Genomic DNA, 18092 nt, shown 5'->3' on the forward strand with positions numbered 1-18092 from the left:
CTTAGGAGACCAGTGGATATTTTCATTTATAAGCGCACATGCATCATCATCAACATTGCTTTCAGAACAGTAGATTAGCTGTTTTCCCTGTAGAAGAGTTTAGTGCTGCTTTAAGGGATAGCCATTTGCTAGACAGTTTATTAGGAAAAACGCTTCTACATCAGCAGGTACCTTTGATTAAATTTGTCCATGTGCATGTTGGACGTGCAGTCAGAAGCTTGACATCTTAAGTTACTCATCCAGTTAAGTACTTAAAATTAAGTATTTAAAAATTAACTGTTGTTGAGCTTAGTGCTACAAAGAAGGTACACTAGAAGTTACTTTTTGCTGTTCTATTTGAATTCCATGGTATCGTAGCTGGTAACTTCATGATCTTTTCAGTCAGTGCTACGTTCTTATTTGTGAAGTAAAAGTGATGTACAGCTTGTAAGATGAAAGGATAATGTATTTAATTCAGTTATTCAACTTAGTTTTTAGATTTTTTAGGTCAAAATCTTAAAATCTTTGCTGAAGATCAGAACTTCTGATAGAAGTATGCAGCCTACTGTGAAATTTTCATGACTTGATTAAGCAGACATTATCATGACATCATGACCTTTAATCTTTTTTTTTTTTAGTATGTTTTTAGTTTAGTGGATAGCAGCTTGCCATGGTTGGTAGGACCATTTTGCCAAATAGATATTTTTGTAATGATTTGGAAGTAGTAAGTTTAAAATTTGTTAGAGGTTGGATTTGGAGAGTGAGACAGATTTTAAGAAAAGTTTTCAGAAAATGAGATTTTTTTTGTATTTTTATTTTAGTAGATAAACCAAATTAATAGAAGTACAGGATGAGTTTAAGGATCTTAAAAAGTGCACCTTAGTGCACTGATCCTTTGCCTTTTAAAAAGAATAGTCTTGATACTAAATGCTGAGATTCCTCTCCCGCACAAGGCATTGTTGTTACTTTTCTGAGGGCTTTAGAAGGTTAATTTGAAAGAAAATACATATTTTAAATACTTCTGGCACCAAACATTTTAGAACGCAAGCTACACATTGCTGTGAAATGGATTGCCTAGTTATCTCATCTCTTTTACGTGAAGAAACATGATACTCTTTTTGAAATCATTTTTAAGGATTAAGCAAAAGCATTCTAGACTAAATTCAATTTATACCTCAATTAAAGGTGTTTACTGACTAAAGTTTAGGTACTGCATGTGTATATCAGTCTGCAGCACATGAAAATATCTTATTTACTGATAAAACATTCAGAGTTCAAGTTCTAAGAATGAATATCAGAGCTGTTCAGTATTTGTTTGACTAAAGAATGTTTTAGATAAGAATTTCCCACTTGGAAATTCTGCTCAAAAGCATATTTTGAATGTATCTCCAGTTTTCTGTTGTCTTCTACATTGATCTGTGAATGCTTCTTCCTGACATGAATGCTTTAACCTTGTTACCCCAGTGCTTGCTTGGAGAACTGGAAGGCAGCAGTCTACGTTGTCTGCTGTCTTTAGATGTGAGACCTTGCAGGATGACTTGTGTTAATTGGCATTGCCAAAGCTGACAGCTGGATAAAGAAAAATCCGTGATACCCTGTGGGAGTGAGGAGAAAGTATTATCACAATCCCAGTATGATGCGAAAAAAATAAAGTGATGTGACAGAAAACAAGGATCCAGGAAAGGACAGGCAGGGAGGAAAATTAGGCAGCAGTGTGGCTTACTGCAAAAATACAGGCAGTCAGTGCTCTAAAAAGTCTTCTTACTTCAGAAACGAGGTTGGGGAAAATAGCTTTCTTATGAGCCTGGCGAAGATATGGAGTAGTGCATGCATCAGTTCTTGCTAATTGCTTTGCTTAAATGTTGAAATATCTCTCATAATTCTGCTGTTCTACATATTAATTCATTTAAAAAACAAAATAACAGTACAACCAAGCACTGTCCTGATCTGTATGGCTTTTTGTATGTGAGGGGAAGCCTTGTGTTTTTTATCAAGCCTCTGTGAAGTACATATGTCTGTGAACAACTTTTGCAAAGACCAAGAAATAGTTGGAAAGGCTGAATAACAGTAATGTCTGCTTGAGAGTGAGGTTTTTAATGATTGTTAATGAAGTGATGTTCTTTCTTAATTGGAGGAAGGCTAGGTAGGTATCTAGTATGTGTTTTCACAATTAGATCCATCTGATCCGTCTGTTAAAATTTAGTTCATGTTAAACCAAATGATGTTTAAACTTCAGAAAATAACAAAAACTAGATCTAGATGATAGTTGCTGATAGTCTGGTCAGAGCGGGATTTCTTCTCCTAGTAATTCAGTAAATGTTGTATTAAGGGACATGGTTTAGTAGGGAAATACTGGTGGTAGGTGGACAGTTGGACTGCATGGACTGGTCTTTTCCAATATTGACTGTTCTATGATTCTGATTTGCAATTTTCATAGTAAAAAATAAGTTGTTAAAATACTAAATCTTTCTCCTTTTTGAGTTTTATTTGCTTATGGAATGTTGAACGGTCTCTACAGGAGACCTCTCTATTAAGAAGTGTTTTATAGTGTGGAAAACATTAGTAATGTGTTTAGTAAAGAACTTGTATGGATTATTAAATAAAAGAACGGGATAATATTTTATATTTTTTTCATTCCTCAGTTTATTTGGCTTCTAGCATAGAAGATGCTTCATTTAATATAAATTAGAATTGTTTGCGTGCTTTTAATAATTCTTTGTTTTGTTGCCTTTTTTCTATTTAATAGCATGCTAAGAAAAATTTCTTGGGTTTGTTTGGCTGTGGTACTGTTCACACATGCCTTGAAAACACTGCACAGAAACTGGGATTGGGAATCAGAGTACACATTGTTTATGTCAGCTTTAAAGGTATCGTATCTTAATTGAAAAGGATAAATGAAATTCTATGTTGATGTTCACGAAAACTGACAGTGCATGATAAGAATGAAGAGAAATTATGCTTGTTCTGCCACTTTGATTTTTGTGGTGACAGTATCTAAATCAATTAGTTGCTTTTGGGAATGCTTTAAAAGCAGCGTGATTCATGTGCAAGAAACAGAAAATTTTTTTTCTTAATGTGTTAAAACAGTTGAATATATTCTCTTTATGCTAGCACAATATGCTTGAATACATAATCTACAAAAATTTTCCATAAAATAGTTTTTATTATTCCTAATGTGCATATGGCATGATAGGACAATTTGAACAACCATCTATTCATTTTTCCATGACAACTATAATGTATTTTAAAATTCTGCAGATTTTTAGACACTAATAACTAAGGTAAATGTATGTTGAGCAACAAGTTAAATGCAATTGCTCTGTATGCAATGTTATTCTTTACACGTAACAACTTGATTTGTTATTTGTTGTGTGTTTTTTCCAACCTTGAGATGTTGGACTAGATGATCTTAGATGATCCAACCTTTCTGATTCTATGATTCTGTGTAGTTAGAAGAAAATCAAGTGTTGTGTAACTGAGACTCAATACATTATAAATTTATATATATATTATTTTTTTTAGGTAAATAAGAACAATGCAAAGTTATGGAACAATGTGGGGCATGCATTAGAAAATGAAAAGAATTTTGAAAGAGCTTTGCAGTTCTTCATACAAGCCACTCAAGTACAGCCAGGTAAAAGCTTTGACTAAGTGCCATTGAATGGCTTTTCGCTTATCCTAATGTTACATTAAACTCTGCTTCCTTAAAATGTTATGTTTTGCACCAGTTGAACAGCAAACCGTTTCCCTTACTTGATCCATAGTTTCTCAGTACAATAAAAGTTACTCTTAAGAGATAACGAATCCCCCCCCCCCACCCCCCCCCCCCCAAAAAAAAATTCAATATAAGTTTCCATCTGTACAAAAATGAAGACTTTTCATGTAAAGCTATTAGTGAAGTTCATCCAAACAGGATGTCATCAAACCTATAATTCCTTTTGAAGCATAATTAGCTTTTATTTAATTTCCTCATTTAATGCTAAGGATAGGCAATCTATGATATATCAAAGTGCACATTTACTCTTTTTTCACACTGTTGCTAAAGAAGTTCTGGGTAGTACTGGACAACCTTTCCTTCTGAAAACCTTATAAATAACTTTAATGTGCTTTTACTACAGTGGGAAATTAAAGACGAACTCCATCAAAGCATGACCTCTAATTTTTGGCCAAGTATAATACGTTTTTGGTTTATGGTTAAATTATTAACTTCATAATGAAGTTAAAAAATAAATTAGAATTGCTTTTTTTTTTTTTTTTTTTTTTTTTGCTGATCTTTATGCAGTACCTGTTCTTAATACTACTCTCAAAGCTTAGATATTTTTTCACGTTACTGAGTGCATGAAAAATTAGAAGTTTCGCTCTTTTCTTCAAGATGACATTGGTGCTCACATGAATGTTGGAAGAACTTACAAAAACTTAAACAAAACTAAAGAAGCTGAGAAATCATACATGATTGCTAAATCATTGATGCCACAGGTAATTAGTAACATAATCAGCATGGGGGAGGATGCAACTTTATCATACCTATATTCAATTTTCTTATTTGTTGTTGAAGATATTTGTTGTTTTAAACCTTATTATTAAAGCTTAAATCTCTTAAATGAGGTCATATCGTGTGCTGTTTAAAAATACTAACTTAGACCTTCTTTGTTTAAAAAAAAAAAGTTTTTATACTGTTCTGGATTTATTTTTTTCTTAAATTGAGGAAAAAAAAAAAGCAAGTTAGAAGTACAAACTTACAGTTTCTAATCACAGTTGTTTTGATTTTCAAATCCAGCCAATACATTGATAATGTTTAGTGTTCAAACTCATAGGGGAAGGCTTAAATGCAGTGTTAGAGATGAGACAAGGCAGTTGAAGCAGCAGCAACAAAAAAGAACACCTTTGCTTCAACATGCTTTTATAAACATGTGCTCTGTTACCTTTACCATATGTCAGGTTGTATTTGTATCTAGCAACTCTTATGCATTTTAGCTGTTCAGGAGAGAAGGGGAGGAATATTTTGGATCATAAATAAAGGCAAAAACAGTTAAGGTCAAAATTAGACTTACAGGAAAATCATCAATCCCTTGAGCAGAGAATATGGCATTAAAATGTTTGCTGTCTGAAGACTTTAGTAAACAATACATCATTTAAAGTGCCATAGCATTTTCATATCTCATAAAAGTTTTTCATCTGCTGTATCAATGGCTGGTATTCCTTCCTTCCTTTCTCCCCCCCAGAAAAAGCGTTCTCATAGAATATCAGCTTAGTCTTTAAGAAATAATCTTTGTATGAGCAAGAACCTTTTACAAGGTCTGATTGGCTGTTAATGGCCATTTGCATGAGCCACGTCACAAAGTAGCAGAGATCAATTAACTGATAATGTCTGTATCAAATTTAAGGTGATGTTGTATGTGCTTATAGAATTAAGGAGACATAGTGTGATGTTTGTATGATTTTTTTTTTTCTGGACTGAAGAGTCTGACAAATGATCTCCACTGGTACCCTATAACAAATGAGGCAGACTGAAGTGTTAGATTTCTACTGGTTGTTTTTCATGTTTTCATTCATTGGGATTTGGAAATATATTCTTTTTGACAGATTATTCCAGGTAAAAAATATGCAGCAAGAGTTGCTCCTAACCACCTGAATGTTTATATCAATCTTGCAAACTTAATTCGAGCAAATGAATCTCGCCTTGAAGAAGCAGATCAATTATATCGACAAGCAATTAGTATGAGGCCAGATTTCAAGCAGGCTTACATCAGCAGGTATCTTTATTAATTTTAGAGATATGTATTCTTGATATTCTTGAATATACTTCTGTTTTATTTGCAGTGCTAGAAACAGTATTTTGTTCATATAAAATTGAAAATGTTTTCAAACTAAAAGAGAGGATTTAGATTGGATATAAGGAAAAAGTTGTTTGTTTGTTTGTTTTTAATGAAGAAATTGAAGCTCTGGAGCCAGATATCCAGAGAGATGGTGGATGTCCCATCAGTTGGGGACATTCAAGGTCAGACTGAAGGGGGTTCTGAGTTGCCTGATCTAGCTGTAGCTGTCCCTGTTCATTGTGGGGGACTTGAACTAGGTGACGCTTAAGGCTCACTTCCAGCTCAAATGATTTTATGATTCTCTAAGATGCCTTGACAGTAGCTGTTCTAGGGCCTGTATCAGGAGTCCTTGATGACTTCTGTGTGGGCTTTTTTTTTTTTTTTTTTTTGTAGGCTTTTTTGTCCTCGTCACACATCTCCTGTATGCAAAAAAAAAAGCTCTCCTGAGAGCTTTTGGAATGGTATATAAATAAAGTCCTGTTTTGCATTTTAAAAAAAAAAAAAGTTTCACATCTACTCTCTGTAGGAAAACAAGCTTCTAAATAAACACTGTCAATTGTTTTTGTACTTCTATCAGTTAAACTTGCTGAAGGTTAAATTTGATTCTTTAACAGGGGAGAATTACTTTTAAAAATGAACAAGCCTCTGAAAGCTAAGGAAGCTTACCTTAGGGCTCTAGAACTAGACAGAACCAATGCAGACTTGTGGTACAACTTGGCAATTGTTTACATTGAACTGAAAGATCCAACAGAAGCCCTGAAGAATTTTAACCAAGCACTAGAACTCAACCCAATGCATAAGCTGGCGTTGTTCAACTCAGCCCTGCTAATGCAGGAATCTGGTAAGTTAGTTGTCTCTGTAAGCAATTATTGTATCTTCGCATTTATAGGATTTTAATGAATTGATGTGTTTTTGAAAAGGAGTAGTATTTGTAGTATTATAATAATTGTCATCTTTGTAATTTATTGGTAGCATGTGGAATATGCCAAGTATACATATACTCTAATTGATTAACACCTTGAAAGCTATTTTACACTTTAACATCTTGTTAAGAATAGTGTTATACAAAACTCTTCTTCAGAATTTTTCCTCTATAGTCTTAAAAAAAAAAAAAAGAAAAAAAAAAAAGTGAGATGTATAATACTAATGTTCTGAATTTGTTTTGGTTTTATCCATTCCTCACTGACTAAAAAATCTGATTTCTTTGGGTTTTAAATGTAACACTGCGAAATGTTTTCGTAGTTTCCTCTGCAATATTTCTAATTATCAAGTTGGATTTTCATTAGTTTTGTTTTTCATATGTACAGCTGCTAGCTTAATGAGTAAATGTGTGGCTGTTGCCATAAAAAAGGCTGTTGAAAGTAATTAGCAAGTGATGAGTAAGGTTTGTTTCCCTTTTTCTTAGGGATAATTTATCATCCAAATGAGATTATAGAATTGATTGGAGCTGATCCAAATGGATTATTTCTCATCTCTTTTTAAGTTAGGCAGTACAAGAAACACTTTGTTTCTTGTCTGAAGTAGCACCTAGGCTTCAAGTGAGCAGAAGTATTAGACATCTAGCTTTGCATTAACCCCTACTGGAAGGTACAGAACTGTTTGAGGAGGTGGAAGAAGATAGTTAAAATCAGCTTCCTATTCCCCCATCCTTCAGTAAGCCTGTGCCTGTAATTCCTTACAGAATATGTTCACTGAAGTATTCACAAAAATAGCACAGACTACAAGCCAGAACTGCTGCTTTTGTCTGACAGAAGGTTATTTTTAATTTTTTTAAAGTGTTTGATGTAAAATAGAATATATTTTATGGCTAAATCTAACATCACTGTATGTGATCTCTGTCAACTGTAGTTCTTTTCAATATGTGATCAGATGCTGGAATGGGCTGCCCAGGGAGACGTTTGAGTCACTATCCCTGGAGGTGTCCAAGAGACATTTAGATGTTGTACTGAGGGACATGGTTTAATGGGAAATATTCCTGGTTGGTGGACAATTGGACTGGATGATCTTTCCCAGCCTTGGTGATTCTTTGATTCTATGTCTTTAAGAAAATGATATTTATTCTAAGTTTGCCTCTGTTAAAAGTGATTTGCTAGAACTGACTTCTCTGCATTCCAGTTGCTCACTCATACATGAAAATAACCGCTTTTAATCTTGTAGAGACACCTTCTGTATCCGTTGCACTGAATCGTAGTATAATTTAACAGATAATAAGATAATGATGCTTACTTTGGCTACAAGTCCACTGTAAGTAGTTTTGTTCTGTAAAGAAGGTAACTGTCATTTACTTTTACTGTTACACAACACAAATAAAAAGTAGTATTTTAAACCCTTTGCTTTTCACAAATGTTACATTTTAATCAGCAATTTACAGGTCTGGCCTACCAGTGTTTAGAATAAAACTTAAATGTATTTTCTGTCATATAGGCAATGCTCAGCTTAGACCTGAGGCTAAACAAAGACTGTTAAATTATGTGAAAGAAGAACCACAGGATGCAAATGGTTATTTCAATTTGGGTATGCTGGCAATGGATGACAAAAAAGATACAGAAGCAGAGGCATGGATGAAGAAAGCCATAAAGTTACAGCCAAACTTTCGAAGTGCTTTGTTCAATTTGGCACTGCTTTATTCTCAGACAGCAAAAGAATTGATGGCTTTGCCCATCCTGGAAGACTTATTGAAATACTACCCTGATCATACCAAAGGTCTAATTTTGAAAGGAGATATACTAATGAACCAAAAGAAGGATATAGTTGGAGCAAAAAAGTGTTTTGAAAAAATTTTGGAACTGGATCCCAACAATGTGCAAGGGAAACATAACCTTTGTGTAGTTTACTTTGAAGAACGAGACTTAATAAAAGCAGAAAAATGTTTGGTGGAAACTCTAGCACTGGCACCTCATGAAGAGTATATTCAACGTCATCTAAACATAGTTAGAAGTAAAATTGCATCACTTAGTGCTCCGGAGCAGTCATCAGTTCCAGCAGATGATACTGCCACTGCTGCTGCAGAAGAAAAAAAAAAAATTCAGAATTCAAAAGAAGTGAAAAATGAGCAGAAATCCTCCCGCACAACAGCTGGTAACAATAAAGGACGTTCAAAAAATAAGAAACAAGCAGAGAAAAACAGTATGGAAAAAAAAGAGACTCCCAAAAAATCCACAAAAGAAATCAAAGATATTGAGAAAAAGAGAGTTGCTGCTTTGAAAAGACTAGAAGAGATTGAACGTATATTAAATGGTGAATAGCCTTTATTATGTCATGATAGAGTATGGGGGTGTACTATTTTTAATTGCTGTTTAATATATAAACCAACTGGAAGGTGATTTCAGTATTTTGCAGATAGAACATCTTGACTGTTGCTTAATAAGAAGCAGAATTCGCAGTAATGTTTTATGCAACAAAACTACAACTTTTAAATATGAGGGGGATGGATGGGGATTGAAGGATAATGGGCTGAGAACAATTTTAAATGCAGAATCTTAAAATTGAGAAAATGACTCAAAAATTATTTGTAAGCCAGGGATATTCAGGAATGCTACTTTAAAAGAGTCAGCAAAAGAACTGAGTGGAGGACTAATGGGATAAGCCAGACACTGCTGCCATAAAAATCTGTTTGTATTAACATTTTCTACATTTCCGTTTGCACATCAGCAGTTTAAATCTTTCTATACCTTTATGCTACATAGAAAAGCATTTTTCTGTGTTACTTGTTTCCAGGGCTCAGCAAAAAATCAATAAAATGCCACTGGCATGGTATGTATCCATTAGACCATAGGACAATGCAGCAGCAACACTAAAATTTTCAGTTGTGTTCTAAATATGGAATGATACAATAATTATATTTGTTCTTCACTTACTGCAAAGTTTTGTACGGTTTTACTTGATAACTCCTATGGTGCTCTTAAGATCATTAGAGTCTACTTTTACTTTTAAAGAAAATGTGTTTTTTCTTCAACTATGAAACACGTAGTTGTTTGGGGTTTGGCTTTTGTTGGTTTTTTTTTTTTTTTTTTTTTTTTTAAATGTATATACATATATACGAAAAAAGGGGGTTTTTTTGTTTGTTTTTTTCCCTCAGTTCATTAAATGCTGGCAAATGCACTTTTGGTACAGTAAGCAGTATGCTATGCAGTGGTTCTTGTGAACTGTGTTTCAATGACTGTGGATTGATTCCTTGGTGTAGGAAATTCTTTTTTAGTATAATGGATTTACTGTTCATTGGACAGAATTTTTTGTCTCATGATTTTTTTATGACACTAACTTAAGAGTGATTGCTCAGAGCAATTTGATAATATTTAAACCACTGAATTTAGCAATGTTTAATGCAAGGAAATTTGGATGAGGTCCTTCCAAACTCTTAAGTTCTTCATTTTGATAATTTGTCATGAATGTGTGCTTTTTATTAAATATTTATTTTGACTACTAAAATAATTCCATTTACATTTTGCCACTAATACACCACTTTTATTTCCTACATGACATTATTTTTTTTTGTAATTTCAGTGTTCCTTTTATCTTTGTGCAATGCATATATTTTTTGTTCATATATATTGCCTATTACCAAAACCTGATACTTTGTGTAACTATTGAGAAAGGAAAAGAGGAGATCGGTTCAGTAATAATTTAATCATTAAATCTAACTTTGTTCTTCATGTTCTGTCTCCTTTAATGATGTAGAATTATTCCTTAGCAACTGTACTGTTTAACCATAGTCCTTTCTGTAACTGCTCAGCTTTCTGCCTTTTGGCAGTAATCCAGCTGTATGTAAGATGTAGTGTTTATCTTTGTGGGAGGGTTCTTCGGTGTTTGAAGGCCTTGCAGGGACCTTGCCACTATTATGTATCATTTGTAATGTTACTACAACAAGCTTGTAGAGTAATAACTAGGAAAAGAGTGTGGGTTTTTAAAACCATGATTTAAAAGCTGCAGACGTAACTAGGTGGAGCCTTTCTTCATGTACAAATTTTAAATTCTTCCCATAGCACCAGAAGTCTATTGACAACACCTGGAAAATCACTGTTTTATCTTAATTGGTGAATAACTTGGATGCTTGTTGCTTAAATATTTGATGTGTAGAGCTCTGAGGGAATACAAAGTAGCATATGAAGTCTGCCCTCCTTACCATAGCTTTAGGAATGAAGTAGTCATTGTTCTGGTTGATACAAAGGAAAATTCATTTGAAAGCCATTTTGAAAAGATACTTTCTGTTTGACCAAGTGTGCAAAAATTTGGTCTGAACATTTAAGAGGAGAAAGAGCCCGCTCTTCAGTTTTGGCATTTGAGTTTCTGTCACTTGGCTCTCATCTTGACCATCCAAGTACCTGCTCTTAAGGAAGTAGCAAGAAGCATTAGATTCACTGATATTCAAAGGTGTCATCGTGTTTAAATGAGTGAAATCATCAGACTGATGTAAACTAGAGAATGCTCATAGTAGGTCTTCTGGTCTCTTAGCAGGTATTGTATGCCTTTTGTTTTAGAGAAGTTGTAGAAAAAACCAAGTATTTTATTAGTGTGCCAAGTTGGATTTAACCTATTTAGGATGTGTCAACCATTTTAAACTCATAGGAAAAATGTTACAGTAAAGGTAAGCAGCTAAAAATAGTCAAATTATACATTCGTTCATATCTGCTCTATTTTTTTAATGTATTTTTTTTATGGAGACTGTCAGGGGAAATTATTGGATATTATGAAGAATAGGAAATATCTTCCTATGAACAGGCATGTGTAGAATTTCACAGATTGGCGTCAAAAAGAACCAAGTGCAAGAGGAATTCTTTCCATGGTGCAGTGCTGTTTGCACCTTGCTTAGGTAATGCTGAAAGTAAAAAGGTGAGGATGGGGGTAAATGTGCAGAAATACAGCAGTAGATGGAGGTTCACTTGCAAGGAAAGTATTAAAAAAAAAAAAAAAAAAAAGTGCTTCTGAATCAACTGAATGCTATAGGAATTTTTTATTTCTGCCATTGCAGAGGCTTACTGGTCTGTACCTTATTTTGAAACCTCACACAATTTCAGTGCATTTAATTAAAAGGAAAATTATGTGCTGAAATCTTAGGGAAGTGTGAGTCCTGGCTTTAAGCTGTGAAATAATGCCTTTACAGCCTACAGCAACTCCTCATGTAGATTCTCATTCCCCACTGACCCTCTGGCATGAAGCAGACAGATTGAGAGATCCCCCTACTCTGAAGGAACAAGGTTCTTCTGTGCCTGTGGGATGCAAAAGATGCACATGTTTTTTGTTGTTCTGGAGCTATGACTGTTGTGACCATATTCCTCACAAATGGAATGTATATTGCTGACAAAATTATGTTTGATTACTTGTCCTTTTCTTGTTCACTGAACTGAACTGGGGCTGTGGGATTCTGAGGCAACCTCACTCTTAATGGAAGTTCAGAACAAAGCACTGACCTGCTAGCAATAACACCTTTCTCACAGAAAATAATGTCAATTGCAGAAGTTAAGTACTTCAAAAGCTGCTGAAGTGTTTTGGCACTATGCGTATAGGTTGTCTGGCACAGCGTCTGAGTACATTTGCCTTCCTCTCATCCATAGAGCTTTACAAGACTAGAAGGCACAAAGAACAGCTTTTCCAGTCCATTACTTCAGTCACCTTCTATGTCATGGTCAGATTAGATTTTTGCAAGATCAGACTGTATACACCTTGTAAAGCTGCCCACCCTGAATCCAAGGTACAGAGCTATGAACATGCAGGCTTGTGGCATTTGTTTCTTCTTGAAATTTCATTGAGGCTCAATGGAAATCAAAACAATTCTGGGAAGTCAGTACCCGCCCCAAGCTCTTGCAGGCTCTGTATCCCACAAAGGCACAAAAAGAAGTCCCAGTTTGGGCAAATGTATGTTGCTGGGACTTTTCACAACTGTGGCTCTGATCCATCTCTGCCTGGCAGAATGTCTGGAACTGAAGCAGAATCTATTTCTATGGACCTGTGTCAGACGCGCCTAAGTTCAGTCTAGGAATCCTGCTTTGCTTAGGCAAAATGATTGAAAATGGAAAGGATGGTGGAAGACATCTCTCCTTCCATCTACTGTTCATCTCACTTCCACTACTTAGAAAATTGTAACACTCTTTGTGTAGGGTTTCAGCTGAGCCGGGAGCATCTGCCCCACAAACCTCCAACTTAGCTTACAAAAAGGTAAGTAAACCTTTTCTCTTTGTGATCAAAATAGGGTTACTTACTAGTTCACATGCATTTCTATGCTACTTTTAAAGCAAAAGGAAAAAAAATTGTAAATAAATACAACGTTATCTTTACAACAGTGAATGGTAGCAAAGCTAGTGTTCAGAACTTAAATCCTCCTTTCTACAGGCTGATGTTAGTGTTAGTTCCACAAACCAGTGGCTCTGCACACAGGATGTGTATCTTTTGTTTTTATATACAGTTATTTGTCTCAAAAATTAATAAATACAAGTAAGAAGGGAGAAAACCCACCACAGAACCTTCTGCATAATTCTTCTGGGATGAGAACGCTATAATAATAGCTATTAATATAAAAGTAATCTTTTTTTTTCCTCCTTTTCCGTAACTTAGTAAATAGTTTTATCTCAATCCCCGAGTTCTACTTTGTTGTTTGTTTTCTGTTCTCACCTCCAACCCACTGGGAAGGGGTTGGAATGAGTGAACCACTGTGTGGTGCTGAGCCACCTGCTGGGTTAAACCACAACAGCCGTGTAACTTCCTTGAGCTAAGAGCTTGAGAAAACTAAATTTAACTTTCCACAGTACAGTTTAATTATTTCAAAGGTTATTTGAAAGAGAATTGGACTTCACAGTTACTAGGTTCTCCAGTCTGAGGAATCCTGCTTTTAAAACAAAACATTGCTATAATGTTTATAGACTCCAGCATAATGCAAGCAGGTTTCACCTTCTGCATCTTATTTTCTAATATAGAAAATAAATGAAAAGCATGCATAGATAAATCTGTGTTCAGCTGGTGTTTTCAAACATTCTTACAGAACTGTCAGTGACTTGTACTACAAATACACACATTAATGTACAAGTCCAGACATTAATGTGCTTTGCAGCGAGTTCAGAAGTTACACACTTGTCTGGATGAGCCGTCTTTTATTTTTTTGTACCCACATCTCAACAAAGTAAAATAAAATAAAAGTATGGGTGTGTGGGGCTTTGTGTGACAGACTACACCTTGAAAATGTGGAAAGATTTACATATGCTAATGAGTGAATGGGTGGTGGTGGCAAAAATTCTAGTTACCATTGAAATGGCAGTAAGGAAAAACTGTTGTATTTGATACAGTTTGAAGGACGATACAGCATAAAAGCTTTATATGAGGTTGCAAATCCTTTGTGAGTTGCAGCTGTCACGAACATGAAGTGTGATGGATGCTGGGTAGAATAAAAGCAAGCATTAAAATGAAGGAAGTTATTCAGACTTCCTACACCTATTCAGAATGTGTCTTTGTTCTTTATGCGTAGTCACTAGCATATTGTCTTTTCAAATACACATAGAAAGATATTTTTAATTATATGTGTATTTGTGCACACACAATGCAAGTAGGTGGAGGAGGAAAATGCAACAATTACAGGATGTCTTACCAAAAGTAGGAGTCATACTTCGATTTTTAGAATACCTTGAAATTTTTCTCACTTTTATTTGATTGGCAATTGCTAACCCAGTGCTGTATTTTGTTGTACGTGATCATCACTGCAGCACAGTGCTGTAGCACTAACTCACCAGTACAAAAAAAAAAAAAAGAAAAAGAAAAAAAAAAAAAAAAGATTACGGCAACTTACGCTCGCAGTGTCAGTTTTTACCTTTCTTCAGCCCTTAATTGAATAACAGAGGTTTGCTTGGGTGTGCTGCATGTGTCAGCTACAGGAATATCAGAAATCACATGACTTCTTGCAAGATATAGCAGGTTTTCTGTAAATGTTAAAACTTGTGCCTTCTCATTAGAAGAATGACAAAGGCAGCATGATTACATTGCACACACCTGAGAGCTGTCCAGAAGGGTGAGAAGTGAGGGAAGCCAATCTGTAAGAAATGCTAAGTGTTATTGTACAAAAGCCATGTAATAGCTGCTGTTCTCAGAAATGGTTCAAAAATACAGTGTTTTTGTTTTTTGTTTTTTTGGTTTTGTTTGTTTTGTTTTGTTTTTTAAGGTTAAAAAAAGAACAAAGACAATAACTGATAAAAGAAGTTTAACACCCTTTCTACTTTCCGGAACGATTTTCAGACACAATGTATTTCAATGCTGGCTTTTTTTCAGTTTTCTACACCAGCACTTAGGGTTTTGTAGAAAGAATAGTTGCAAACAAAACAAAGACAATAAAAGTTGTGAGATGTTAATAGTCAGGAAATTCAAATTCTCAGCAGAAACAGCAAAGGAAGTTGCATGGAACAGTGATTCTTCAGATGTATTTATATGAAAGGATTTGTATGAAGTATATGATCTGTTGATGAGGATTATCTGGATAAGTCATACTATATACCTGCCCCTTACTTGGCTGAATATAGAGTGAATATTTAGGCTTAAATTTACCTACCTTGAGCCTTTCCTTCAGCTGTTTTTATGGATATTGCAACAGAACTGATTTGCTAGCATACCCATAAGAACAAACAAAAAGTTTTTTTGCAATAATTTCAGTATGATCGACATGCATGAAATGTAAATGAACATACATAGGTCACTTCGAAAGTAGTGCCTGTTCTTTTTTTCCATAGAAACTACAACAGATACAAACATAACAACACTATTTGATAGAGAAAATTCTCAGCTACAGTACATCTTTTCCATGTTTTGTAACATAGTTACCACCAATTAGCTGTGCATTTTCATCAGTGGCAAACAAGCCTGCATGCCACTTCCATAACCATCTACACCAGGTGACGTGATCCACAGTTGACACTGCTGAAACATACAACTCACTGTACTCAATCCACTGTTTGGTCTCCGCAGATGTTCAGTGAGCACTGATGAATGTCAGTGGGTGCCATTTTTTTCTGCATGGAGTTGATTCACTGACACACCATTACTTCACAAACATTTCCATGTCAGATGCCATTGTGTCAGACTGTCTCTCTGCTGCCATCTGTCTCACAGCAACAAAATGTAATAGGATATTAGTGGAGTGGTTCAGCCTCTACTGCCATACCGCCAACATCCACCTCTGATGTCATCGTGGGCCGACATAATAAAACAGGAGGCATTTGTTTCAGAGCAGCCCTCATATTATGCATTATGCAAGGGTAAAAGCAAAATGAAATTACAAAGATTTTAGTTTCATGTAAGGAATTAAAATGATACCTTAGAATATTATCGGATGTTCCAGTTATGTGCATTGGTTTATCTTGTGATAAAATTCACAAAATGTTCTTTCAATTGACTTCCTTTGGATCATCGTTCTTCCCCTCATTTTGTTCTTTTCCTATCTGCACCACCTTTTTTTTTTTTCCAAACCATATGTACAAAAATTGCCAGATGATCCTTCAATTTATGAACATAAGACAAATTCTATGCTGCTGTATTTATAGAAAAAAAAATAACATATAAGGCAATTGAAATTCATAAAAGTCATCTAGATTTTTATGATTTAAAATAATGACAATAACAAAATAGTACTGCATGGTATCTGGATATCTAAAGAGCTTTGTGGGTGATGAAAAAACATAGCAAACTAGCTTATCAATTACAGGCCACATCAACTGCAGAGTTTAAGACCTGTCATATGGTTGTTTTCACTGGTGCACTGTTCCTTCTTCAGTTCAAAGTGAGATACTATTAGGGGCCAACAGTTAAGTGGGGATAATATAGACTGTTTCTTGAATACTTAGAGGTTCTCTTCTCTTGTATTCTTTTGTTTCGTTGGCACTGGTACATCCTCACACTGCCTGTACTTCAGGTCAGAGGTTGTAGAGGAAAAAGAGAAAGGAGAAGTTTTGAAGTCTTCGCATATTTGTTACTGATGAGCATTTTCAGTGTTTTGCTTTTTGTTTTAAGTATATCTTTAATATACGAGTATATGAATCCCATAAGTAAGGCTTTGCTAAAGAACTAGAACGGTTATCTCAACATTTTTTTAGGAATAGTATTCATTTCACTTTCTTATTGCAAACTATTATTGCAATTTGAACAAGCAAAATTATTTGCAGATCGTGATGACTGAGGTACTGTTTATTACCTAGTATGGAGCACTTGCATAAGTCATGTAAAGGATCTGCTAAGTGCTATGTTATATCTTGTATTTTTATTTGTTTGCTGCTCAAGATCTAGCAGCATTTTGAGAAGGCAGTTGTTACTGCTTCCAGGGTCAGTCACTGCTCATGCTGTTGCTCTCCTTCAACCCTATTATCACTTCAGAGGCAAAGGCTGTTATCATTTGGGCTTGACCTCTTGATAACTATCTTGTTAAAAGGATGAGGAGTGGTAGAGTCAACAAACCAAAGTCGAACAAGATTTCAAGAAGGTTGTGATTATGTCAGTAATAACTGTCATGGATAAAAAATAAAATTATCCAGCATTGTTCTGTATTTCTGTCCTGCATTTATCTGTTTGCAGTTAGTTTTCCTTGAAGTCATAGTAGCAACTTTGCTATGATTCAGGCCAGTAAGAATATAAATCTTAAGCAGCAATCTAACCCATGTTCTCCATGTGACAAGAAAAATTGCAATGCTCTGAATAACACCTTAAGAAGATATGGCCTCTGACCTGAGAAGATCATCACATACTTCCATAATGATGGAAGTATGTGATGTACTATACATCACATAGTTTAGTATGTGATGATCTAAGCTAGGAAATAAATAAAAATGGTGTTTCCATTATATATTGGCAATTGGCAGTAAAGCACCTAGGGTTTTACAAAGCTTCAACAGTCTATTGAAGTATGAAGATCTCCACAATATTGTTCATTAACATACTTCCCTGCCTGTAGTTTTCTTCATGAGAAATTATTGCTTTTCTGTAACTGCATAATCAAAGGAAAAATAATAATTTACTCTTGAAATGTCACTGTCAGATCCCATACTCAGAATTTTTAGTTGTAATTTGGAGTTGTTATGCACACATGCTGAAGAGCCCAAGTGTAGAACTACACCAAACAGCAAAGGCGCTGTAAAGGCCATGTTCAGAATATTGCAAATACAATACAACTGGAAATACTTCAGAGAAAAAAAAGTGTATAACATTTTTTGACCAGAAGGATGTTCTGTTTTGCCTAAAGACAAAGGCCACAGGGAACTATTGCAGTCTTCAATTCTGTAGCACAGAAGCTGTAGCCAGATCATCTTCAGTGATGCACAGCAAATGTAATAGGCAAAA

The 18092-nt window shown here is 34.9% G+C and overlaps 1 protein-coding gene across 8 annotated transcripts in view; it reads left to right on the top strand.

Moving 5' to 3' along the window:
• The window catches only part of TMTC3 (transmembrane O-mannosyltransferase targeting cadherins 3), a 1052995-nt gene that overhangs the window by 26659 nt on the left and 1008244 nt on the right, over window positions 1–18092 (top strand). For 6 of the 8 annotated variants that reach the window (XM_048934632.1, XM_048934633.1, XM_048934637.1 and 3 more), the window contains exons 10-15: window positions 2723–2846; window positions 3502–3613; window positions 4352–4455; window positions 5563–5732; window positions 6410–6636; window positions 8220–10447. In XM_048934632.1, coding sequence (XP_048790589.1) covers window positions 2723–2846; window positions 3502–3613; window positions 4352–4455; window positions 5563–5732; window positions 6410–6636; window positions 8220–9040 — 1558 coding nt within the window. In that variant the 3' untranslated portion in view covers window positions 9041–10447. Of the gene's footprint in view, window positions 1–2722; window positions 2847–3501; window positions 3614–4351; window positions 4456–5562; window positions 5733–6409; window positions 6637–8219; window positions 10448–18092 lie in introns of those variants that run through there. The other 2 variants (XR_007374729.1, XM_048934638.1) reach the window with 2 other exon arrangements.

The sequence above is a fragment of the Lagopus muta genome, chromosome 1, assembly GCF_023343835.1.
Source record: "Lagopus muta isolate bLagMut1 chromosome 1, bLagMut1 primary, whole genome shotgun sequence".
Lineage (NCBI taxonomy): Eukaryota > Metazoa > Chordata > Aves > Galliformes > Phasianidae > Lagopus > Lagopus muta.